General features: G+C 44.1%; 1 protein-coding gene across 2 annotated transcripts in view; it reads left to right on the top strand.

Annotated features, from left to right (window-relative positions):
- Positions 1 to 27,645, top strand: part of LOC110568332 (serine protease 40-like) — a 45,572-nt gene that overhangs the window by 4,455 nt on the left and 13,472 nt on the right. For both annotated transcript variants that reach the window (XM_064382882.1, XM_064382881.1), the window contains exon 2: positions 5,949 to 6,065. In XM_064382882.1, the coding sequence (XP_064238952.1) occupies positions 5,949 to 6,065 (117 nt within the window). The remainder of the gene's footprint in view (positions 1 to 5,948; positions 6,066 to 27,645) is intronic.

The following is a 27,645-nucleotide window of genomic DNA, read 5'->3' as shown; positions in this document are numbered from 1 at the left end:
ACATCCCAGTCACTGTACTTGGCATTGGGAATAAATCAGATAAAAAGCTCGGCCTTCAAGGGGCTTAGGTTTCGATGAGGGAGACAGGGAATAGGAACAATAAATGCAGAGTGAGTTGGTTATAAGCAAGTGGATCGGTTAGCTGTGGAGAAAAGTGAGGTGGGCTAAGAGGCTGGGAAATGATTAGAAATGCAGAAAACCGTGTGGATGCTTATAATGGCATCGATTATAATGGTCTAAAAAAGAATGTACCTTTCTGGCCCCACTCTGGCAATGGTTAAATGAATTTTGGTTATATTCATGTAGTGGGGATTATGTAGCCACTGAAAGTATGTTGGGCACCATATTTTTGAACCTGGGAGATGAAAAGATATTCAGGAAATGTTTCTACATAAATGACAGGATACAAAACATACATACAATCTGATCCGAATTCCATAGAATAAATGTATTTCACAAAACGACTTGAAAATGGATTCTAAAATGTTTAAAAGATTGTATTTGGGTGGTAGAATTATGAGTGGCTTTGTGATTTTTTTCTAAGATTTATAAACCAACATGGCTGATATAAAAAACCTACACACATGCATGTAATACACACACACACACACACAGAATCATGTAGTATATAATACACACACACACAGAATCATGTAGTCTATAATACACACACACACACACACCCAGAATCATGTAGTATATAATACACACACACACACACACACAGAATCATGTAGTATATAATACACACACACACACACACCCAGAATCATGTAGTACATAATACACACACACACACACACACAGAGTCATGTAGTATATAATACACACACACACACACACACAGAATTATGTAGTATATAATACAGACACACACACACAGAATCATGTAGTATATAATACACACACACACACACAGAGTCATGTAGTATATAATACACACACACACACAGAATTATGTAGTATATAATACAGACACACACACACAGAATCATGTAGTATATAATACAGACACACACACACAGAATCATGTAGTATATAATACACACACACACACACACAGAATTATGTAGTATATAATACAGACACACACACACAGAATCATGTAGTATATAATACACACACACACACACACAGAATCATGTAGTATATAATACACACACACACACACACCCAGAATCATGTAGTACATAATACACACACACACACACACAGAGTCATGTAGTATATAATACACACACACACACACACACAGAATCATGTAGTATATAATACAGACACACACACACAGAATCATGTAGTATATAATACACACACACACACACAGAGTCATGTAGTATATAATACACACACACACACAGAATTATGTAGTATATAATACAGACACACACACACAGAATCATGTAGTATATAATACAGACACACACACACAGAATCATGTAGTATATAATACACACACACACACACAGAATTATGTAGTATATAATACAGACACACACACACAGAATCATGTAGTATATAATACACACACACACAGAATCATGTAGTCTATAATACACACACACACACACAGAATCATGTAGTATATAATACAGACACACACACACAGAATCATGTAGTATATAATACACACACAGACACAGAATCATGTAGTATATAATAAACACACACACACAGAATCATGTAGTATATAATACACACACACACACACACAGAATCATGTAGTATATAATACACACACACACACCCAGAATCATGTAGTATATAATACACACACACACACACACCCAGAATCATGTAGTATATAATACACACACACACACACACAGAATCATGTAGTATATAATACACACACACACACACAGAATCATGTAGTATATAATACACACACACACACCCAGAATCATGTAATATATAATACACACACACACACACAGAGTCATGTAGTATATAATACACACACACACAGAATCATGTAGTATATAATACACACACACACACACACAGAATCATGTAGTATATAATACACACACACACACACAGAATCATGTAGTATATAATACACACACACACACAGAATCATGTAGTATATAATACACAAACACACACACAGAATCATGTAGTATATAATACACACACACACACACACACAGAATCATGTAGTATATAATACACACACACACACCCAGAATCATGTAGTACATAATACACACACACACACACACACAGAGTCATGTAGTATATAATACACACACACACACACACACAGAATTATGTAGTATATAATACAGACACACACACACAGAATCATGTAGTATATAATACACACACACACACACACACAGAGTCATGTAGTATATAATACACACACACACACACACAGAATTATGTAGTATATAATACAGACACACACACACAGAATCATGTAGTATATAATACAGACACACACACACAGAATCATGTAGTATATAATACACACACACACACACACAGAATTATGTAGTATATAATACAGACACACAGACACAGAATCATGTAGTATATAATACACACACACACAGAATCATGTAGTCTATAATACACACACACACACACAGAATCATGTAGTATATAATACAGACACACACACACAGAATCATGTAGTATATAATACACACACAGACACAGAATCATGTAGTATATAATAAACACACACACACAGAATCATGTAGTATATAATACACACACACACACAGAATCATGTAGTATATAATACACACACACACACACACAGAATCATGTAGTATATAATACACACACACACACACAGAATCATGTAGTATATAATACACACACACACACACACAGAATCATGTAGTATATAATACACACACACACACACAGAATCATGTAGTATATAATACACACACACACACACAGAATCATGTAGTATATAATACACACACACACAGAATCATGTAGTATATAATACACACACACACACACACAGAGTCATGTAGTATATAATACACACACACACAGAATCATGTAATCTATAATACACACACACACAGAATCATGTAGTATATAATACACACACAGACACAGAATCATGTAGTATATAATAAACACACACACACAGAATCATGTAGTATATAATAAACACACACACACACACCCAGAATCATGTAATATATAATACACACACACACACACCCAGAATCATGTAGTATATAACACACACACACACACACACAGAATCATGTAGTATATAATACACACACAGACACAGAATCATGTAGTATATAATAAACACACACACACAGAATCATGTAGTATATAATACACACACACACACACACAGAATCATGTAGTATATAATACACACACACACACACCCAGAATCATGTAGTATATAATACACACACACACACACACAGAATCATGTAGTATATAATACACACACACACACAGAATCATGTAGTATATAATACACACACACACAGAATCATGTAATCTATAATACACACACACACAGAATCATGTAGTATATAATACACACACACACACACAGAATCATGTAGTATATAATACACACACACACACAGAATCATGTAGTATATAATACACACACACACACACAGAGTCATGTAGTATATAATACACACACACACACAGAATCATGTAATCTATAATACACACACACACAGAATCATGTAGTATATAATACACACACACACACACAGAATCATGTAGTATATAATACACAAACACACACAGAGAATCATGTAGTATATAATACACACACACACACACAGAATCATGTAGTATATAATACACACACACACACACACAGAATCATGCAGTATATAATACACACACACACACACAGAGTCATGTAGTATATAATACACACAGACACACAGAATCATGTAATCTATAATACACACACACACAGAATCATGTAGTATATAATACACACACACACACACAGAATCATGTAGTATATAATACACAAACACACACAGAGAATCATGTAGTATATAATACACACACACACACACAGAATCATGTAGTATATAATACACACACACACACAGAATCATGTAGTATATAATACACACACACACACACACAGAGTCATGTAGTATATAATACACACACACACAGAATCATGTAATCTATAATACACACACACACAGAATCATGTAGTATATAATACACACACAGACACAGAATCATGTAGTATATAATAAACACACACACACAGAATCATGTAGTATATAATAAACACACACACACACCCAGAATCATGTAATATATAATACACACACACACACACCCAGAATCATGTAGTATATAACACACACACACACACACACAGAATCATGTAGTATATAATACACACACAGACACAGAATCATGTAGTATATAATAAACACACACACACAGAATCATGTAGTATATAATACACACACACACACACACAGAATCATGTAGTATATAATACACACACACACACACACAGAATCATGTAGTATATAATACACACACACACACACAGAGTCATGTAGTATATAATACACACACACACACAGAATCATGTAGTATATAATACACACACACACACAGAGTCATGTAGTATATAATACACACACACACAGAATCATGTAATCTATAATACACACACACACAGAATCATGTAGTATATAATACACACACACAGAATCATGTAGTATATAATACACACACACACACACACAGAATCATGTAGTATATAATACACACACACACACACAGAGTCATGTAGTATATAATACACACACACACACAGAATCATGTAATCTATAATACACACACACACAGAATCATGTAGTATATAATACACACACACACACAGAATCATGTAGTATATAATACACAAACACACACACAGAATCATGTAGTATATAATACACACACACACACAGAATCATGTAGTATATAATACACACACACACACCCAGAATCATGTAGTATATAATACACAGACACACACAGAGAATCATGTAGTATATAATACACACACACACACAGAGTCATGTAGTATATAATACACACACACACACAGAGTCATGTAGTATATAATACACACACACACAGAATCATGTAATCTATAATACACACACACACAGAATCATGTAGTATATAATACACACACACAGAATCATGTAGTATATAATACACACACACACACACACAGAATCATGTAGTATATAATACACACACACACACACAGAGTCATGTAGTATATAATACACACACACACACAGAATCATGTAATCTATAATACACACACACACAGAATCATGTAGTATATAATACACACACACACACACACAGAATCATGTAGTATATAATACACAAACACACACACAGAATCATGTAGTATATAATACACACACACACACAGAATCATGTAGTATATAATACACACACACACACCCAGAATCATGTAGTATATAATACACAAACACACACAGAGAATCATGTAGTATATAACACACACACACACACACACACACAGAATTATGTAGTATATAATACAGACACACACAGAATCATGTATTATATAATACACACACACACACACACACACACACACAGAGTCATGTGGCATACAATGGCATTTTGGTCAGTGATGGACTGCGTATGCCGTAGTCGTCCCATAAGGTTATCATGGAGCTGAGAAATTCCCGTCTCCCGATGGCCAGCAGGTGTACTGAACCCTCCCTCTTCCTGAAAGCGCAGGTGCCTTCACACACGTGAACTTCCTTCCAGTCCTTTCGCACGTCTTCCGTGTAGCTTTTCACCTATGCTTTTAATTACAACTCGCTTTTCGCGACTCGCCTAACTGCCGTCATGATTGTCACGATCATTGCCATCTGCTTCTGCTTTGGGCCAACTGACTGCTCTTCTTTCTTCTCCAGTGTTGTGCGCATAGTGGACGTGCAGCCAGCATTGACTCGTGCACTCCTGCAAAATCTGCAGCCTGTCCTTGCTCATCACCGCATCGGGCCCCTGCAGCCCACCGAAGGGAAAGGCAGGTGACTGTCCCAACTGCCCTGAGCCCTACTTGCTGAGCAGATCCCTAATGTCCTTGGTTAAGCTCTCACCCTGCATGACTCTCTTCCTCAGAAGTCACTAGCGGGACACCTCTTTCTGGGATCTCTATGCAGGGAATGGGCTGGATGTGTACAGACCTGGCCACCATGCCTTTGGAGGCCAGTGTCACGGCCAGGCCATGACTCTAAAGAATGGGGTGGGCCGGGCACAGTGGCTCACTCTTGTAATCTCAGCACTTTGGGTGGAAGGAGGGCATCCTTAGGAAAAACGGCCTGCTGAGAGAGCGAGGGGCACAGGACACCGCTGTGTTAGAGCCTGTCCCAGAAGCGGGTCCTGATGATGTCCCTACTGGTTTAGGAAGCGCTAGCAGTGAGTGGGGCTGAGGCAGCAGATGAGGCCGTTTGCTCCTATAGAGGACTGGCCCTCAGTCTCTCTGGGAGGCTCCAAGAGGCTGTCTCGAGCATCCCTGAGTTATCCACACCTGGGGAAAGGAAGTTGGGCCATATATTTAACATTCATCGTGGGCAGAGGGCTGCTTTCAGAGGCAGTAAGGGTCATGCACTCCTGGCCTATTCTGGGAATGAACTGGGAAAGAACCCAGAAAAAGGTCTTAGCAGAGACACCTAACAACGTGAAAGGTCATTGGGTGGTTTGCTCATCTTCTGAACAATACGCAGCTGTCATTGGTTATTTGCTGATCTTTTATAGGCGATTGATCTTTTCTTTCTGTTGTTCCAACTTCCCTGGTAACGTGTCTATTGCAGATTTCTTTTATTTATTTATTTATTTTAGAGATGCAGTCTCCATCTGTTGCCCAGGCTGGAGTGCAGCAGTGTGATCTCGGCTCACTGCAGCCTCCGTCTCCTGGGTTCTAACAGTTCTCTTGCTCAGTCTCCTGAGTAGCTGAGATTACAGGCGCCTGCCATCATGTCTGGCTAATTTTTGTATTTTTAGTAGAGATGGGGTTTCGCGGTGTTGGCGAGGCTGGTCTCAAACTCCCGACCTCAAGTGATCCGCCTACCTCGGCCTCCCAAAGTGCTGGGATTACAGACATGAGCCACCGTGCCCGGCCCTTATTTGTCCCTTTTTAGGTCCAATTGCTTCCTGGATCTGAGGCTTGCCACCTTCAAATCACTGTAGCATAATCGCAGGCTTTATCTCTTCAAATTTTGCTTTTTCTTCATTTCCCTATTATTCCCTCTTGGAATCTAGTTATGTTAAATCTTCTCAATCTCTCTTTAATGTTACTCCCTCTTCGAAATAGATGTGTAAATCTTTTTGGGTTGGATTATGTATAATTTCTTTGGACATGTCTTTCATTGCCTCAGTTTTTTTTGCGGCAAGTCTTCTGCTGTCTATTGAGCTTTTAACTTCAATTACCGTATCATTCATTTTCAGAAGTGCTGCTGGTCTGTCCGTTCCCGCTTCAAATCTGCTGATTTTTATATTGTTAATGGTTCATATTTGTGAGTCTCCCTTTTATTTCTTTAAACCCTTTAAACTTACTTCACATTCCGTGTCTGATCTGAAGTCTTTGTCTGATTCTTCTTTTTTCTTGGCTCTCTGTCATATTATAATATTTCCTTGTGAGTTTTGAAGCTTTTTTCACAATAAGCTGACCAGTTTTGCTGAGCTTTATCTGTGGGAATTTCCTGAAGCTTTAGTTGGGATTGACTTCCTTCATTTGCGCTCATTTCTTCTAGTTTTCAAGGGGCTCTGCCCATCTGGCATCACCTTTTATATTTAAAATTTATCCAATTTTATAATTGAGGGTTTTGCTGCTTTGGGGTGCAAATCCACACAGTGACCAACTCACCCTCATAAAAGCTGAGGTGAGTTTCCTCCTCCAGCCACTGTTCGGCGCAGGAAGCTTCCGTTGCAGACTCCCATTCAGAGTCCACACTCAGGTTCCGCTAAGGTTTGAGTGTTTGCATTCCCTCTTGAATTGCTCTTGAAACGTAATCTCCAACGTAATAGTTTGCAGAGGTGGGGCCCTGGGGAGATGGTTAGGTCTGAGGGCTCCCTCACTGTGGGTGGGAAGATGGCCTTTAAAAAGGAGGCCTCCCACAGCATGGGACCCCCTTTGTCATTCTGTCCTCTCTGGAGGATGCGGAGAGACGGGGTCCTCACCAGACATCACACCCGCTGCACCCTAATCTTAGACTTCCAAACCTCCAGAACTGTGAGAAATAAATTTCTACTTTATTTACCTTGCCCCGGCTGTGGTGTGTTGCTCTAGCAGCAAGAATGAAGTAAGACAGGCTTCCAGCTCTACGCCAATGTCCCCTTCCAGACGCCTCACTCTGGGACCCTGTGTCCCCTCTCCAAGCGCCTCTCAGTGGTTAGACCTTGAAGTTTTGCAGATGCCCTTATGCCAAAACTGATACTGACCTTCCAGGAATCCGTCTTTGTGGATAAATAAATAATCTTCACCCATTAAGACCATTCAATGACTTATTCAAGGTACTTTTTCAATATTAAACCTTGCTATGTAAACTATTTTCAAAAGAAGCATGGCTTAAAGTGTTTGCTACCATCTCTCAGAGGTGGGGGGATGTGGACTTGCTCTTCCCAGAATCTCTTCCCTCACCCACCAGCTCTCAGGAGCGGCACCACGCGTCGGGCTGATACCGCGTCCAGCGCTGTGTTCGGCTGTGATCACTTCCTTTTGTCAGGGTCATTTCAAAATTTTAGTTTAGACTCAGCTGAACTATAGGAATCCAAGGGACACTTCTACGGTCCAGCAGGTCTTGAAGATTAAGGAGGGGTAAAGTCCCTTCAGTCAGGCCAAAAAACAAAACAACAACAAAAACCTCAGTCTTTTTATACATGCGTAGGGGTGTCTATCTTTGACCCTAGAGAATCACAAATTAAAAACATGTGAGAGGCAGGGAGCGGTAGCTCATGTCTGTAATCCTAGCACTTTGGGAGGCCAAGGCGGGTGGATCACCTGAGGTCAGGAGTTCGAGACCAGCCTGGCCAACACGGTGAAAAACTCCGTCTCTACTAAAAATACAAAAATTAGCCTGGCATGGTGGCGGGCACCTATAATCTCAGCTACTCGGGAGGCTGAGGCAGGAGAATCACTTGAACCCGGGGGGTCAGAGGTTACAGCGAGCCAGTATCATGCCACTTTACTCCAGCCTGGGCAAAAAGTGCTAAACTCCACCTCAAAAACAAGCAAAAAACATGTGAGCTAGATGCTGCTGCACACCTGCTAATACGTGTCTCTACGTACCTAAGAAAAAGACTGAGCTTTGTGTTGTTTTGTTTTGGGCCTGGCCGCTCAAGGGATTCTTTCAAGTACAGGAACCATCCATTCAACTTGCACAATGCTCTGATTATTCTAAAACCTGTGTTTATTTTCACTTCCTCTTGCTCATTTTTCTTTTAGTGTTCTCCTTCAGTGCTCTGTGGCATCACATTGGAGCCTGAGGCAAAAGGAAAAAATTGATCCTGTCTTTATTTAAAAGTTTGACATTTTGTTCATCATGGATTTTTATTTTTAAGAATATCACAATAGGCTGGTCCGAGTGCAGTGCTGTTTACAACTAATTGATCACAACCAGTTACAGATTTCTTTGTTCCTTCTCCACTCCCACTGCGTCACTTGACTAGCCTAAAAATAAAATAAAGAATTAAATTAAAAATTAAAAATTAAAAAAAATTTAAAAAAAAAAAAGAATATCACAATAAAACAGAGATGTCCGATCTCTTGGCCTCCCTGGGCCACACTGGAAGAAGAACTGTCTTGGGCCACAGGTAAAATGCACTGAACATCAGTACATCGTGCTCTACGGCCTGCAGAACTGTGAGCCAACTAAGCCTCCTTTCTTTAAAATTTACCTCGTCTTGGGTATTTCTTTATAGCAGCTTGAAAATGAGCTAGTACAAGGGTAACGATAGCTTATGAGCTAAACAAAAAATCACAAAAAATCTCACAATGTTTTAAGAAAGTTTATGCATTTGCGTCGGGCTGCATTCAGAGCCATTCTGGGCAGTGGCTTGGACCAGCTCGCATTAGCACGATTCGTCCTGACGACTGGGTGCCAGCGCCCCGCAGTCTCCTCCTCCCGTCCCCTGCTGTCCTCTTCCTTCCTCACCAGGAACGGCGGAGTCCACTCCCTCTGTGCAGCTTCCTGTTTAATCTGTTTCCGCAGCTGTGGAATTCTCCCTTTAGGCCCTGCTGATTTAGATTTCCATGCACTCATGTTTTCCTGTTGTTGCTACTGTTCTGCAGAAATTATTGCTTCACTGAACACTTTTTAGTTTCTTTCTTTCTTTCTTCTTTTTCTCTCTCTCTTTCTCTCTCTCTCTCTTTCTTTCTTTCATTCTTGCTTGCTTTCTTGAAGTCAAAATCAATATGTAAAATCTCGGTTTGCATTTGGTCCAGGCCACCATTTTTCCGGCACAAAATCTCATCTGCTACTCGCTCGCTGTCATCGTGGTCACCATCCTCTTCCTTCTCCTCCACGGACTGCACTTTGAGTAGGGAGGGCCTGGAGACAAGCCAAGCCACAGGAACTCATTCCCTTCTCCCCAGCTGCTGCCTTCTGAGCTTGGCTAGGCCCTCTGGGCATTCAGGGCTTGTTTCCCAAACCTTTCTGCCTGTGTGATATGGTTTCGCTGTGTCCCCACCAAAATCTCTCCTCGAATTGTAATCCGCACATGTTGTAGGAGGTGATGGGTCATGGGGATGGCTTTCCCCGTGGTGTTCTTGTGACAGTGGGTGAGTTCTCATGAGATCCGATGATTTTAAAAAGTGTTCGGCAGTTCCCCGCTGCACGCCTCTCTCTCCTGCTGCCACGTGAGACGTGCCTTGCTTGCCCTTCACCTTCTGCCGCGACTGTAAGCTTTCTGAGGCTTCCCCAGCCACGTGGAACTGTGAGTCCATTAAGCGTCTTTTCTTTACAAATTACCCAGTCTCGGGTATTTCTGTATAGCACTGTGAAAATGAACTAATACGCTGTGCATGGTCAAGATTCTTTTAGACTTGGAGGCCTGTGCTAATTTTCTTGGACAATGTGGGAGGCTTATAAGAGAAATTGGTCAGAACTTCCCTGCAGGATATGAAGAGGGGGAGCAAAGGTTCACACTTTGTTGCTGGTTCTCCTGAGCCGTGGAGTCCTTCAGAGAGTTAGAAGGGACAATTGCAAAGTCATCTGGTCCAGCAGCTACCCTACAAACTCACCTTTGAATTCACTCCTCTGAATCTGAAATTAAATTAAGCCAATTCTCTGTGGAATGCTATAGTTTACAGGTGAACTACACTATCTATTTATGTTTGGCAAAATTTTTTAAAGATAATATTTTAACGAATTTACTTATTTATCAACAAATAAAAATGTCTGTATTTATCCCGTATGTGTTGTTTTGAAACACGTGTGTGCTGTAGAATGGCTAAGTCAAGCTAATTAACATGCACATTGCTGAAATGGGCTGGCTTCTGTCCCCACCCAAATCTCACGTCCCCACCCAAATCTCACGTCCCCAGAGTTGTAATCCCCATTGTTGGAGGTGGGCCCTGGTTGGAGGTGAGTGGATCACACGGGCGGATTCCATCCTCCTGGTGCTGTTCTTGTGACAGTGAGTTCTTTAGAGACCTGGTTGTTGAAAAGCGTGTGGCACCTCCCCCAGCTCTCTCTTGCTCCTACTCCGGCCGTGTGACCTGCCTGCTCCCCTTCAGCTTCCATCATGATCATAAGTTTCCTGAGGCCTCCCCAGAAGCCGAGCAGATGCCAGCATTATGCTTCCTGTACAGCCTGCAGTACCATGAGCAAATTAAGCCTCTTTTCTTTATCAATTATCAATTTCTGGTATTTCTTTTTTTTTTTTTTTTTTTTGAGACAGAGTTTCGCTCTGTCCCCCAGGCTGGAGTGCAATGGCGCAATCTTGGCTCACTGCTACCTCCGCCTCCTGAGTTCAAGTGATTCTCCTGTCTTAGCCTTCCGAGTAGCTGGAATTACAGGCATGCACCACCATGCCAGCTAATTTTTTTGTATTTTCAGTAGAGACGGGGTTTCACCGTGTTGGCCAGGCTGGTCTTAAAATCCCGATTGCAGGTGATCCACCTGCTTCAGCCTCCCGAGTGCTGGGATTGCAGGTGTGAGCCACCGTGCCCAGCCTGGTATAGCAATGCGAGAATGAACTAGTAAAATTATTTCACACACTTGTCATTTTCTGTGGTCGGTAGTGTTCGTCCTCCTCTTTCCCACATCCCCTTTTGTAGGGATGGCTCTGCATAGCAGCTGCTGGCTTCCCTCTGATTGAGCTCCTCTGGAAGCAGCTGTTGGCAGGAGGCTCTGTGGAAAGTGGTCTGGGGCTGTTCTCACATGGGGTGTGAGGCCACTGCGTTTAGCTTTTTCAATCCTCGGCTCTAGATGTGCACCCAAAGGCAGCTCACGAAGCTCAGTACAGGCCTCCCTCCTGCCCCGCTACAACTCACAGGCTTTTCCCGACAAATGTGGCTTTTCTACATGACCCGGCAGAGCCCATCACCCTCTGTCCCAAGCACACCAGTCCTTGGAAGCCCCAGCTTGTCCTTTGCTCCCGGTCTCTGTTGGCCCCCATTGGTTTGTCATTTAAGATGTAGCTTCACCTTAAGAAACATGTCCTGCTGGCTGTCTCTGAGCTCCAAAGCTGGGAGGTTCCACCAAGTCCCTGCTGTCTCTTGGTTGGCGTGCCTGCACCTGGCAGTCTTCCCTTCTACTCTGTGGCTCTGAATTTTATCAAAGGTAGCATCTTTGTCTCTGTTCCTCTTCTTCCTGGTTCTTTTGGGTGCCTTTTTAGAAGAGAAATGGGACACACGCCCACATTTTAGAAGTAGAGGCTTTATCAAGGGTTTTGAGCAGGAAGTGACCTGTGCACCGCTAGGCCTTTCTGGCTGAAGTCTGAAGGAGGAACCACAGGGAGAACTGAACCCAGTTGCTTCAATTTTCTCATTTGCAGGATGAGGAAACAATAGTATCTAATTTTCAGGGTCACTGTGAGAACCAAGCAGGGTCACAGGTGCGCAGGTCTGGCAGGTACAAGTGCTCGTCAGCGGGAGGGTGGACGGCCAGGACGGCCTCGTGAGGCACACCGTCTAGCACCGCTGCCTTCACTTGAGGGGGGAGGAATCCGAGTCCTGGTGCGGAATGATTTGCACAAAGTGACGCAGCTCGTCCTCGGCAGAGCAGATAGAGAGCCCCACCCTTCCACCACCGCACCCCACACCACGTGTGTTCACTGCACAGCTGCTGGAGACTTGGGCCGGCTGCGTGGAGGACGGGCAGCAACCTTGGTGGTGCCCCCAGAACTCAGATTCTGGACACTTAGGCCTGGGTCACCGGTCAGATTTGTAACCAGATTTACAGACTTTTTTCCGTAGAGCAGACTGAGCTGCCCACCCTGTGAGAGATGTGCCCACACTGCATGAGTTCATGAGGAGGAAGAAACAGAGGGATGGACTCTGGGTAGATCCGTCCCCGCCCCAGCGGACAGCTCCACGTGTCGTTAGGAATGAGGTATCTTTTACAACTTTCATTTTTCTGAATCAGTGCCGCACTCTGATGATGCTAATGTCAGTATCACTGACGAGCTCCGTAGCGTGCCGGGATCAGGTTTCTTTCCTGGTACTTTTTACTTTTTCTGGAGTTGCTTCTTTTTGTTTCTTTAGTTTTCCATGTGTCTGTGGCTGCTCAGACTCTTCAATGACTGTGTAAATAAACTATATTTCTCACACGGTCAAATGCATTCCTCCTCTATCAGCTTGGTTCCCTTCTTGTTTCTGGGCATCTCCCCGCCCCGGGGCTCCCTCTCCTGCTCCTGTGGGACCTGCAGCACCGCCCCAGTCCAAGGATTTCTCTTCACACCACCTGGGGGAGTCGGACTCCTTTCCTGGACTGGGTCATTTTCCTACTCCTTCGATAATTCACTGGTTTTGCTGTAATCTGTATTCTAGTAGCTTCCTTAGGTAAATTTTTGGAGACTTTGTATGTCTAAGATAATTTTATTCTACTTTTGCATTTGACTGAGTGCTAAATTCTAGGCTGGGAATATCTTTCCCTCAGAGCTAGAAAGGAATCGATCCTCTTTCTTCCATTAAAAAAAAAAATTCCTGTCACCTATTTGCCCCATTTCTCTCTGGAAACTTTTAGCATTATTCCTGCTGTTCTGAAATGTGTCGGTAACATAACTTGGTGGGATTTGTTTTTTCATTTATTATGCTGAAAAGTCAGTGAGCTCTTTAAATCTAAAAACTAAACTTTGAGAATTTTTTTTTGAATATTTTTGTAATTTCCTCCTTCTGAAACTCCTAGTATTTATATATTGGACTTCCTGGATTGATCCTTTGATTTTATTATTTTCTCTACTTCCTGATAGATTTTCTCAAATTCACGTTCCTGTTCTATTTGAGCTTTTCATTTCTCATGCATGCTTTTTTATTTCTAAGAGCTCCTGGCAGGTGTTCCTTTTCTCAGAGCTCCTCTTCCTGGAATCCCAGATTCCGTATTTTCCATCATTTCCTTTATGTAGATTCCAGTTTCCTTTTGCCCCTGCATCGCCTTCTTCCTCTGCGTTCCGTCCTCTCCTGCGTTTGCTTTGATCTGTGCGTTTCATTTTGGAGGCTTCCTCCACGGAGGGCCTCTGCTGGCGGATACGCAGCCTGCTGCACGCTCTGAGGAGTCTGGGCCCACTCGGCTTCTCTGGAGACAGATCCTTGGGTGCCTGCCCTTTGGGGTGAAGCCTCAGGATTGGGCCCTGGCCTCACCCCTGCCCCAGCTGAACCTCTTGGGAAGGGCAGTGGGCCTGCCGCTCCCTCTCAGGCCGCCGCAGGGTAAGCGCTCTTCTGTCTCTGTGCTGGCCTGCTGGCCTCAGGAGAAAAAAACAGACCGCTCAGCCGGCTGAGTGCAGTAGATTCTGCAAGAGCACATCACTGTCTCACGTGTCCCTTGACTCTCCAGCGATGGCACCTCTGGGGCAATCCCAGACACCGTCTTATCTCGGCCCGTGTTTGATCAAGCTCACAGCCATCTGCTGCTCCTCAGGGCTCTGGCGACAGGACAGCCCTGGGGGGTTGTCAGAGAAGTACAGGGAGCCCTCTGAGGACTTCAGCCCCTGGAGCCAGTCAAGGAAGGCACCGTTTCTCCCATCTCTGCACCCTCCAAGAGACAGCCTTTTCCCTGGAAGGGATCGTGGGCCCCTGACACCGGTGCTGATGCCGAGGCGGAGGGGAAGCCCTGTCCTGTGCTGAGAGGCGGCCCTTCCTGCAGGGTTGCTTGCCTCTGGCCTGCGGGTTCCGGGTCTAGGCTCCCTGGATTGCTCCCGGACTTTGTTCCCTGCAGGGTCCTAGCTGTGCCCTGAAGCGGGCACATTCAGAAGCCGGGCCCCAGGATGAGGAGATGAAGCAGTAAACTCTACTGAAGTTGCTAGCAGGCTAGGGGCACAGGGACCCCCCAAGGCACTCAGGCGAGTGTTGGAGACAAGCTTAACCAGCAAGAAGCAGAGTGAGAAGTTGTCGGTTGCCTGCCTTGTGGGCACGGGATGTGGAGCTGCCGCAAGGCTCAGGGAATTGCCTGGAGGAAGCGCGGGGCGATCCAGAGAGGCTGGGTCGACATTCTATCCATGGCTGCATGCAAACATTTAAAACTTTTGAGAGAATACAGTGCACCAAGGAGACTTGTATTGTCTATTATGACTATCAGGAGGATGACACCAAGAGTTTGGAGTGTGCTCCTTAGCCAGAGTCCCCGTAAAGCAAACCACCTGAATTAAATGGATCAAATAATGTGCGAGATAAAGAACTTACTCACTTAACTAAGCAGCCGCCTCATTAATCCCTGACGACTCAATCTCTATAATGCCCATGTGAGGTGTTTCCCCACAGGCCACAAGTGCCAGCAGCTGCACAGATACCTCTGCTTAGCCAGTAAGTGATCCAGAGCAATTCTGTTCTGTAGCACGATTTTTACAAGAGAATTTAAAGTCTGTTGTGTAACCATAGCATTCACAGTGGGATCTGCTCTAGAGCCCGTCATGAGGGATACAATCTAATCATTGCCTCTTTTACTCTAAACTATGGAAAAAGGACCTAATGAATGATGCCTTTCTAAAAGAATGAAGTCCCCTTAGGAATGTTCTCTTTAACTCATGGTGTGGATTGATGAGTGAACCCATGTTCTGTTTCTGATTGATTAGGAGGCACATATACACCAGCAGAGTTTCTCAACTACATGGGACCATCATATTCCATCTCTCAAGGTGTAAGGTTATCCACCTATGAGGCTGGCTTCAAAATCCTTCACAAATAAAGGTATAAAAGCCCATGAGTGCACACAATAGACCCCCTTTTCACTTCTATTGTTCATAGAGATGTAAGCAAGGGATAAAATAAGTCAAAGAGTCTCATGATACTAGAGAAGTCTTGATGTGTGAGCTCGGGAAAAAGCCGTCAACATCAAAACTGCCATCTTCTTCTGGGGAGAAATTTCCCTGGTTAGCTTTAAGGATTCCAATGGGTATACAGTTCCAAGAGTGTGGAGGGACCCTTCTGACTTGTGAGATTATGAACCCAAGTTTCGAGGTTCCAAAGTTTTGCTGCAGTGTGGATGAAAAAGGCAGTCTTCCTCTGATATTCTCAGAAATCCAGTCTTTAGGCGCCAGATTGTAAAAGGGTTGGTTGTCTTCAGTCAGTGAACCATAAAAAGCTTTGTTTACCTGGTGGAAATACACTGTGGCATAATAATCTACTGTTCTAACATCAGCCCTCTGGCACGGGGAAGCTCTTATACAACCAGAACACACGCACTGAAAACGGCAATCCAGTGAAATCCCTCTCTGCATGTTTCCGTGGCCCATGAGGTGGCCGAATGCACCTGAAGCTTTGATCGTCCTCCCAGGAATACGGGTTTGGCAAGCGAAGCATTGATCATAAACTATTTTAGCAATTTGTAAGCCACCACACCAATATATGTTTAATCTGGAGCATTTTGGTTTTTCCATGGTAAGTCATGGAATGCAGAACTTTTAATAACCAAAGCTTTAAGGACTCAGGAAGGACGAGGCAGCTGTCCTGGCTCTCCGTGCGCCCATGCCTAACAATGGACTTACGTCCTCCTGAAGAGAGCTGTTTCTCCAATGTAGGTGCATAACACTGATAACTCATGGATTACCACAGGGAATTTGACTTAGACAATGTGGTTCATTTACAATGTATATCTCAACCATGTTAGTATGGCTCATGTAGTGTAATCCCAGCACTGTGGGAGGCCGAGGCGGGTGGATCACGAGGTCAAGAGATCGAGACCATCCTGGTCAACATGGGAAACCCCGTCTCTACTAAAAATACAAAAATTAGCTGGGCGTGGTGGCTCACGCCTGTAATCCCAGCTACTCAGGAGGCTGAGGCAGGAGAATTGCCTGAACCCAGGAGGCGCAGGTTGCAGTGAGCCGAGATCGCGCCATTGCACTCCAGCCTGAGTAACAAGAGCGAAACTCCGTCTCAAAAAAAAAAAAAAACCTGGCAAAGTACTTTCTTGATATTCAATTAATTTTTTGTTCTACTTAATAGTTTTATAAACCAGTTAACAGCTTTATAAACCAGTCAGTCTTTTCATTAAAGTTCCAGGAACTCTTACCCAGTCAAAATCACAATTCTAAAGTTACCGGAAACCTGTATTCGAGAGTGATTTTCGGGGTTCTTTCCATCCTTTTATGAACCTCCTAAAAGATGCCATTGTTCTAGGATTTTGTGTGTTTGTGAAGTTTTCAGAAACTGCATCAGAATGAAGCAGTGAGCTGTGTGGTTTAAATAGTCACCGTTAAAGACACAATTGACAAGGACATTTGGTTATTTCTGTGGTCTACAACAGCAACCTAATAACCAGAATTGTGATTGACAGCACATCCTCAGGCATATGAGAACTGTAGAAATCCCACAGAATTTCAGAACATGTATTAACATTCACTGAAATGTAACCGGAAGAAAGTTAAACGTTATTCTTGTGTTGACTGTGTGGAGTGTGGCTTCTCTCCTGAAGCGGCATCTTGCACGGGTGACCCATTGGCATCAAGAGTTTTATCCGTACATGCAAGTAAATTTTCAGAGATTGATTTCACTTCCTCCTCAGATGTTTTCTATTCAAGAGGTGAAACAGTGGGATATTTGGACTCTCACAACAGTGGTCTCGGTTTTCCTCTTTCACCTGTGCTTACGTGGGGTTTCTCAGAAAGCAGAGTCCCAAATAAAATGTGTGTGCTACCATAAAAACCCTAGAAGAAAATCTAGGCAAAACCATTCAGGACATAGGTGTAGGCAAGGACTTCATGACCAAAACACCAAAAGCATTGGCAACAAAAGCCAAAATAGACAAATGGGACCTAATCAAACTCCACAGCTTCTGCACTGCAAAAGAAACAGTCATTAGAGTGAGTTGGCAACCAACAGAATGGGAAAAAATTTTGGAGTCTACCCATCTGACAAAGGGCTGATATCCAGAATCTACAAAGGACTAAAACAGATTTACAAGAAAAAAACAAACAAGCCCATTCAAAAGTGGGCGAAGGATATGAACAGATACTTTACAAAAGAAGACATACATGAGGCCAACAAACATATGAAAAAATGCTCATCACTGGTCATTAGAGAAATGCAAATCAAAACTACATTGAGATACCATCTCACACCGGTTAGAATGGCGATCATTAAAAAATCTGGAGAAAACAGATGCTGGAGAGGATGTGGAGAAATAGGAACACTTTTACACTGTTGGTGGGAGTGTAAATTAGTTCAACCAATGTGGAAAACAGTGTGGTGATTCCTCAAGGACCTAGAAATAGAAATTCCATTTGACCCAGCAATCCCATTACTGGGCATATATCCAAAGGATTATAAATCGTTCTACTATAAGGACACATACACACGAATGTTCATTGCAGCACAGTTTGCAATAGCAAAGACCTGGAACCAACCCAAATGCCCATTGATGATAGACTGGACAGGGAAAATGTGGCACATATACACCATGGAATATTATGCAGCCATCAAAAACGATGAGTTCGTGTCCTTTGTAGGGACATGGATGAACCTGGAAACCATCATTCTCAGAAAACTGACACAAGAACAGAAAATCAAACACCGCATGTTCTCACTCATAGGCGGCTGTTGAACAATGAGAACACATGGACACGGGGAGGGGAGCATCACACACTGGGGTCTGTCGGGGGGAAATAGGTGAGGGACAGCAGGGGATGGGGAGTTGGGGAGAGACAGCATGGGGAGAAATGCCAGATATAGGTGATGGGAAGGAAGGCAGCAAATCACACTGCCACGTATGCACCTATGCAACAATCTTGCATGTTCTTCACATGTACCCCAAAACCTAAAATGCAATTTAAAAAATGTGTGTGCTATATGTGTTGAAGAACACAGTTCCAGGGAAGCAGGAGAAAAGGAGGATGAGTCAGAGAAGCAAGAAAAGCGCTGGGAACTGTGCCCCACAGAGCTGGTGGCCCGTAGTGGGATGCACATGCCGCATCTCACAGGAGAAGAACTGATCTGCTGACTAAGGTCCATCCTCCCACGGAGCATTAACGTCTCCATCTCTCCAGGCTGCACAGGCACCGAGCCAGTGGCTCCTCTGCCCCCATGTCTCTCACAAAGCAGCTTGTAGCCCACTGGGGACCAGCAGACGGCCAAGGGCCCTGGGGAGGGGGGGCAGCGGCTAGGCTGTGTCTCCTAGAGCCCTCTCTGAAACTGCCTGGCCAGCTCGTGCCGCCCTCTCATTCTGTCTAGTAATAGACGAGGCTACACTGCATTAATCTGGGAGCACAATGTCATTTCTTCCATGAGGGCGAAGAGACAAATCCAGCAAGCCACAGAGCCCCGGTCATGAAGTGGAAAGCTATGGTGTCTGAAGAGAATTGTCAAGGGGGCAGTTTAAAAGAGCAAAACCAGGCTGGGCACGGTGGCTCACACCGGCAATCCCAGCACTTTGAGAGGCTGAGGCTGGCAGATCTCCTAGGCTCCAAAGTTTGGGACCAGACTGGGCAACATAGGGAGACCCCATCTCTACCTAAAATAATAAAAAAGACTTTCGTGGGGCATGGTGCATGCCTGTGGTCCCAGCTACTCAGGAGCCTGAAGTGGGAGGATCGCTTGAGCCCAGGTGGTCGAAGCTGCAGTGAGCCATGATTGTGCCACTGCACTCCAGCCTGGGCCACAGAGCCAGACCCTGTTGCAAATAAATAAATAAATAGGCCTGGCATGGTGGCTCACGCCTGTAATCCCAGCACTTTGGGAGGCAGAGGCAGGCAGACCACCTGAGGTCAGGAATTCAAGACTAGCCTTGCTGATATGGTGAAACCCTGTCTCTACTATAAATACAAATATTAGCCAGGCGTGGTGGGGGATACCTGTAATCCCAGCTACTTCTGAGGCTGACGCAGGAGAATCGGTTGAACCTGGGAGGAGGAGGTTACAGCGAGTCGCGATCACGCCACTTCACTCCAGTCTGGGCGACAGAGTGAGACTCCGCGTCAAAATAATAAAACATAAATAAATAAGTAAATAAGCTGAAGAGAGCAGCAAAACCAAAAAGAGCTGTAATCCCTAGGGCTTTAGCTGATCCCAAGATCGGAGACAGTATTAATCATCTCCCTCCGCCGCCACCCGTTCTAGATGCTTTCAGCCCAGCAGGGGCGGGTGGCCCGGAGCTTCACCCCTGAGGGATCCGAGACCTCAGTTTCCCCACCCAGCTTCTCAGTCTTCCTGTGCTTCTCCATTTCATGTGTGATTTGTAAACATGTAGTTGGACTCTGCATTTTTTTATCCAGTCTGAAAATATTTTCTAATTGAAACGTTTCATCCATTTTCATTTGCTGCCCGAATCAGAAACCCTCGGCCCCTTGTTTTCCACGGTCAGCAGTTTGTGTTGGTGATTTTTTTGGTATCAGCTTCAGTTATTTAATGGCTGTGCTATATTCCATTTTACGGATGTAGTGTCTGAGCAAATTTCTTCTGGAGAGAAACAGGTTATTTCCAAGTATTCTGCTACAGTGAATATCCTTGAACATAGTGAGTTTGTACACGTGCAATGAGCGTTGTAGGATAAAGACCTCGGAGTGGAATTCCTGGGTCACGTGAGTGGGTCGCTCGCGCGGTGGAGTGTTCCTGCATATTGTATTCAGTGCCAGACTGCCTCAACTTGAATTCCAGTTCTACTCTTTATTACATCTGTGGCCCTGGGGAAGACACTAACCCTCTGTGTGCCTCAGTTTCCTAATCTGTAAAATCTATCGCATAGGATCATTATTGTACGTACTTAAAATATTGCTAGGTATTGCAAACTGCCCTTCCTAAGGGTTTAAACCATTGGCATTCTCACAAGCCGGGCTTATCACGCTTGTCAATGGAAAGTATTATTAAATTTACTGAGTCTTTACCAAGCCCAGAGGTGAGAAACGGCGTGTCAATGTGGCCTTATTTTCCTGGTCTGTTGTATGAGTGAGGCCCGTTTCCCTTTATGTGGACGTGTGGACTGAGCGTTGCTCTTTGACAATTTTCATTGGCTTATTCATCTTAAACTTATTGACTTTATATTTTTTGAAAACTGGTCCTTTGGGATATCAGTAGCAAATATTTTGTCACAATTTTTGATTTGCCTTTTTACTTCACTTATGGCATTTTTCCCTTCTACAGAATTCTCTGGTATTCTATCGGGAAATCAATTAACATTTCCCTGTAACACGTCTGCATTCTACTGAGGAACCTTCCATACTATAAGAGTGTAACAACTTCTAGCTCTTTATGGTTGTATTTTCAGGTTTAAATATTTGATTAGCCCGGAACTGTCTTTGTCTGGATGGATGGTCTCCTGGGTGTTCTGACATGATTGATTGAATAATCCGTCATTTCCCACTGCCATGGAACGCTGTCTGTCTAGCTACGTATCTCTTAATTCTATCAGTCAGGGGCCAGCCAGAAAAACAAAACGACACTATTGTTTTAATAGAAAGAAGTGGACGTAAGGAATTGTTCAGACGTGTTTAAATGGGTGGGAGGGGACCCTGAGAGAGTAACACAGACGCAAAGCATAGGAAGCAGCTCTTCCCCAAGCACTGTGGACAAAATGAAGACGCTGGAGTGACCAGAGCCAGAGAAAGGGGCACTTTCTGGTGGGTGCTGCCACAGCGAGCGGGAACCTGGAAGGATGGAAGCTGGAACCAGCGGTTCCTTCTGAGCGGAAGGTTGTTGTCGGGTGATACAGACAGAAACAGGCAAAACAGGGAGGCCCAGTGTCTCCGTCCCTCCAGCTGGTCTCTCACGACCCTTATTGGCAGAGCCTAACCGGAGGGCAGTTGGCCAAGCAGGGTGTGCGGAGCCTATCCCCAGTGCCACTGGGAGGAGAAGAGAGGGTGGGCTTTCTGCTGAAGACCACAGCGCGATACCTGCGTGCCCTATGTCTCGGAGAGGTTTCTGAGCGTCCCGTTCCGTCCTGCGTAGCACCCATGGTTGTAGCTGGCAGGCCCAGTGCCTGCTCGTCACTCTTCCAGGATATTCCTGGTTACCCTTGTTCATTCATTCATTTTTTTTTTTTTTGTAAAAGCAATATTGCTTCAGGTATAAATTGGGATTCTGTTAAATTTATAAGTTGCTAGAGAGAATCGTTTACCATGCAGAACCGCCAGGACAAGGCTTCCTGTGAGTTCACGTCTTCTTTTCGTATTGTTTAGAGCTTATTATTTCAGTGTGTATTGACTCTGCCTCTTTCTATACCAAATTCTGTCTAAATCCAAGTTCTTAGTCACAAGCAAGAATCCAACCCTGGCTGGCTTAACTGCAGAAAAGGTGCACCGAGAGATCCTGAGTAGGTCTCAGAGTCACTGCGGTGCCACCCTTGCTGCTGGCCAGCGAGGCCACGGGCTGCCTGGTTGACCACATGGGCGGGTTCAGAGGGGCTTTGCTGCTCGGTGGGGATGCTGTTGCCGCGACCATGATGGCCGTCCCAGCTCTGGCATCACTGGCTCCTGGTTCCAGGTCTGGGGTAGGGCATCTCACTGGCCATATATCAGGAGAGCTGGGACCTCTGCTGTCCTGGTGGCCACAGATGGCAGCCACAGGCCACAGAGCCCTCAGATGGGAGAGAAACCTTCTGTCAACGGATGACTTACAGTACATGCCACTCAGGACCAATAACAGTTGCCTGAGAAATGCTTGCTCACATTATCTCGAGCTGGCTCCTGAGCAGGACTGAAGCGGGGTGATTCTGGGGATGATCACAGTGCCACCACGCCAAGGCAGCTCGCTGCTGGCTGTAAGCTGGTGAGGCACATGGCCAGGGGCTGGCAGGTTGGCCTCTTCATGAGCAGCCCGTGACCCTGGGCACGTTCTGTCCCTCCCGGGTCTGATTTTCTACTGTGCACAGGAGAGAGGGGAAGGCTGTAGGCTACGTGGTTTAATTATTTTATTTGGTATGTATCATACATGAAATGCTGTATATAAAGTTACGCGATTTTAAATAGAACAAAGGAACAGATGCCATACGCCCATCACCCTGCTGAAGAAATACACGAAGCACAGTTTAGAACTCTTGGTTGTCCTCCCCACCACATGTCAACAGGCATTTTACTGAATTTTGCGTTCATTATTATCTCTGCCTTTTTTTATACCTTCCCACTGTATTAGCCTGCTCTGGCTGCCGTAACAAAATACCACATACTGGGTGGCGTCAACAGCAGAAGCATACGTTCTCCAAGTGCTGGAGGCTTCAGAAGTCTGAGATCCAATGCAGGCAGCGCTAGTTCCCAGCGACGCGTCTCTTCCCAGCTTGCAGGTGGCTGTCTTTTCACCGTGGGAAGGGAGAGACATCTCGCTCTCTTTTTTGAGACAGAGTCTCACTGTGTTACCCAGGTTGGAGTGCAGTGGCCCGATCTAGGCTCGCTGCCACCTCCACCTCCCAAGTTCAAGCCATTCTCCTGCCTCAACCTCCCGAGTACCTGGGATTACAGGCACACACAACCATGCCTGGCTAATTTTTGTATTTTTAGTAGAAATAGGGTTTCACTATGTTGACCAGGCTGGTCTTGAACTCCTGACCTCGTGATCCACCTGCCTCGGCCTCCCAAAGTACTGGGATTACAGGCTTGAGCCACCACGCCTGGCCTCTCTCTTCTTCTTTTAAGGCCATGAATCCTATCAGATTAGGACCCCACTCTCATGACCTCTTTTAACTTAATTAACTCCCTAAAGGCCCTGTCTCCAAACACAGTCATATTAGCGTGTACTCTTCTGGGATTTGCCTTTTTCCAAAAACCACGTGCTTATGAGATTCATCCGTATCGATGTGTACAACCGTTTATTTTTCAATGCTGTATAGTATTCTATTGTATGACTATTCCATATGCATTGACCCATTCTTTAATTGATGGTTATTTGTGTGGTTTGTCATTTTCGGCTAATAGAGGTTCTGTGAACATGGAGTAAATGAACAAGTGTTTCTCTAGGGAATATACGTGGGAATGCAATTGCTGAAGTAAGGACATCCTCAACTTCGCTGTTTTTGTGGTTGAAGATTCTGACAACATCCCTAGCATTTCCCTTCCCGGTATCCTTGTCCCTTGCCATGTGGCCTTGGAAGTCCCTTTATGGGGAGATAGAGTCTACCGTTTCTTCTCTGAGCCTAATGCTGTGCTGTGCTGTGTGATGCTTTGCCGAGCAGAGTGCAGCAAAGTCACGGCATGCTTTTGAGCTTCTGGCACGTCTGCTCTCTTGGAAATCTGCTGGCAGTGGCAACACTGGGAAAGAGAACAGTGTCCAAGCTAAGACCACAGGATGAGTTTCTTGTTGCTGCTGTAACAAAATACCAAAAATCTATGGTTTGAAAGAATATAAATATATTATCTCATAGTTCTAAAGATCAGAAGTTAAAAATGAGTGTTACTGAGTTAAAGTCAGTGCAGGCAGGACTGCGTCCTTCCAGAGGCTCAAAGGGAGAATCCACCTCCTTGCCTTTTCTGGAGGCTGCTCACATTCTCAGGGTGGTGGCCTCTTCTTCATCTTCGAAGTCAGCTGCGCAGCGTCTTCCCATCGCTCCTGGTCTCTGGCCCGGCTGCCGTCAGCATCACGTCTCTCTCCCATCCCGCTGCCTCCTTCTCTCCCTTGCGAGGGCCCTTGTGCTTGCGTCGTTCACCCGATAGTCCAGGATAACGCTCCTTGCAGGATCCTTCACTCAGTCATGTCTGCAAAGCCCCTGTGGGGCACAGTCAGAGCTGACACACACCTGTCTGCAAAGCCCCTGTGGGGCACAGTCAGAGCTGACACACACCTGTCTGCAAAGCCCCTGTGGGGCACAGTCAGAGCTGACACACACCTGTCTGCAAAGCCCCTGTGGGGCACAGTCAGAGCTGACACACACCTGTCTGCAAAGCCCCTGTGGGGCACAGTCAGAGCTGACACACACCTGCTGTTCTCTTTCCAGTTTCTTCATTTGATCCCAGCTCATTAATTTTGAGCTTTTTTCATTTTGGGTAGAACATATATGAGTGCACATTTGCCTCTAAATATTGCTGGCTGCATCTCACACATTTCGATGTGTGCTATTTTTATTATCATCCAGTTCTAAACAATTTTCTGATTTCTGCTTTTAATTAGTCTTTGATCTATGAATTGCTTAGAAGTGTGATTTTTACATTTCCAAGCGTATTTTATTCAATTACCTTTTTGTTACTTATTTCTAACTTAATTACACTGGACCCGGATGATATAGTCTAAACAGGAATCCACTCTTTGAAATTTACTTAGGTTTGCTTTATTGGGGTAGCATGTGGCCAATTTTCTTAATAATTCCAGGCATGCTTGTATGTATTATGTGTTTTCCAATCATCAAGTGCCATATTTTAAATGTATTCACTAGGTCAAGCTTGTCAATTGTGTTGTTCAAAATTCAATATCCTTGTTTATTTTGTCTGTTTGCTTTACCAATTAAGGAGAGAGCACTCTTAAACTTCTCTAGGAAGGTCGATTTGTTAATTTCCCCTCAATATTTTGTTAATATTTGCTTTGTAAATGTTCATTCTCTTATTATATGTGTTAATTTTAACTGCTTTGATAAACTGGAATTTATCATGTAGCCGCCCTCTTTACTCTAGTAAGGCTGCTTGGCTTTAAAGTCAGCTTTGTGCCTTCTCCTGGCTTTCATTTAGTGAGGATTTTTTTCTATCTTTTTTTTTGAGACAGAGTCTCTCTCTGTTGCCCAGGCCGGAGTGCAGTGGCACGATCTCAGCTCACTGCAATGTCCACATCCCGGGTTCAAGCAATTCTCCCACCTCAGCCTCCTGAATATCTGGGATTACATGCACATGCCCGGCTAATTTTTTGTATTTTTAGTAGAGACGGGGTTTCACCATGTTGACCAGGATGGTCTCGATCTCTTGACCTCGTGATCCACCCGCCTTGGCCTCCCAAAGTGCTGGGATTACAGGCGTGAGCCACTGAGCCCGGCCTAATTTTTGTATTTTTAGTAAAGCCAGGATTTCACCATGTTGGCCAGGCTGGTCTCAAACTCCCGACCTCAGGTGATCCTCCCGCCTTGGCCTCCCAAAGTGTTGGGATTACAGGCCTGAGCCTCCATGCCCAGCCTGAATTAAGTTTTAATTGGAGGATCCAGGAAAGGCTTTCTATCTTTTTCTGTACTTCCAACTGATTGTTTTACTTCCACCCATTCTCGTTGTTTGTTTAGCATAATCTCTTATAAATAACATACACCCAATTTAAAAGTAAATGGACAATATTGTTTCCCCACCATCAAATTTTAGTCATTTAAATTTATTGTTTTAGTACATTTAAAATACTTGTTCGGATTCTACCGTATTATTTTATGCTTCCTATTTGTCCTGACTTTTCTATTTATTTTTTCTCGCCTGATTTTGGACGAGTTGCCGTTTCTCTCATGTCGTCTGTTTCTTAGATTATTAGAGAGTTATTCCCTCGTTGTCTAGTCCGTGACTGGCTACGTCAAACATTTTAACTTGCATGTGTAACAAAGCCTTAGATTAATATTTCTGCCTTCCTCCTGAAGACCGCTAGACTTTAGAATGCTTTAAGTATAATGACACCTTTCCCACACATATGCCACTGTTATATAATCCTTTCTTTCCCATTTTTTCTAAACCCTCAAACTAGACATTTTTATTGCTTCTACGTAGTCAGCTAGACAACGATGATTTCTATTTACGTGCATACTCTCCAGCGCTTTTTCTATTTCTTCATGCATCTGAAATCTTCCACCTGGAATAATTGTTCTTCTGCCACAAATACATCCCTTGAAATTTTCTTAGTGTGCATTGCTAGGAATACTGTCTTTAGCTTTTGTGTTCTACCAAGATCTGGAAAGTTTGTTTTTCTGTATATAAATTTCTAGGAAGACAGTTCTTTTCTCAGTACCTTGGCAACATTATTCCAATCGCCCAGGCTTCCGTTGGTTTTGTTTGGTTGGTTTTGAGATAGAGTCTCACTCTGTCACCCAAGCTGGAGTGCAGTGGTGTGATCTTGGCTCACTGCAACCTCCGCCTCCTGGATTCAAG

This window comes from Aotus nancymaae, unplaced genomic scaffold, assembly GCF_030222135.1.
Source record: "Aotus nancymaae isolate 86718 unplaced genomic scaffold, 86718_ANA_hifiasm-v0.15.2.pri h1tg000029l, whole genome shotgun sequence".
Lineage (NCBI taxonomy): Eukaryota > Metazoa > Chordata > Mammalia > Primates > Aotidae > Aotus > Aotus nancymaae.
Note: the sequence above shows the minus strand (reverse complement) of the source record. Positions and strands in the feature narration are given on the sequence as shown.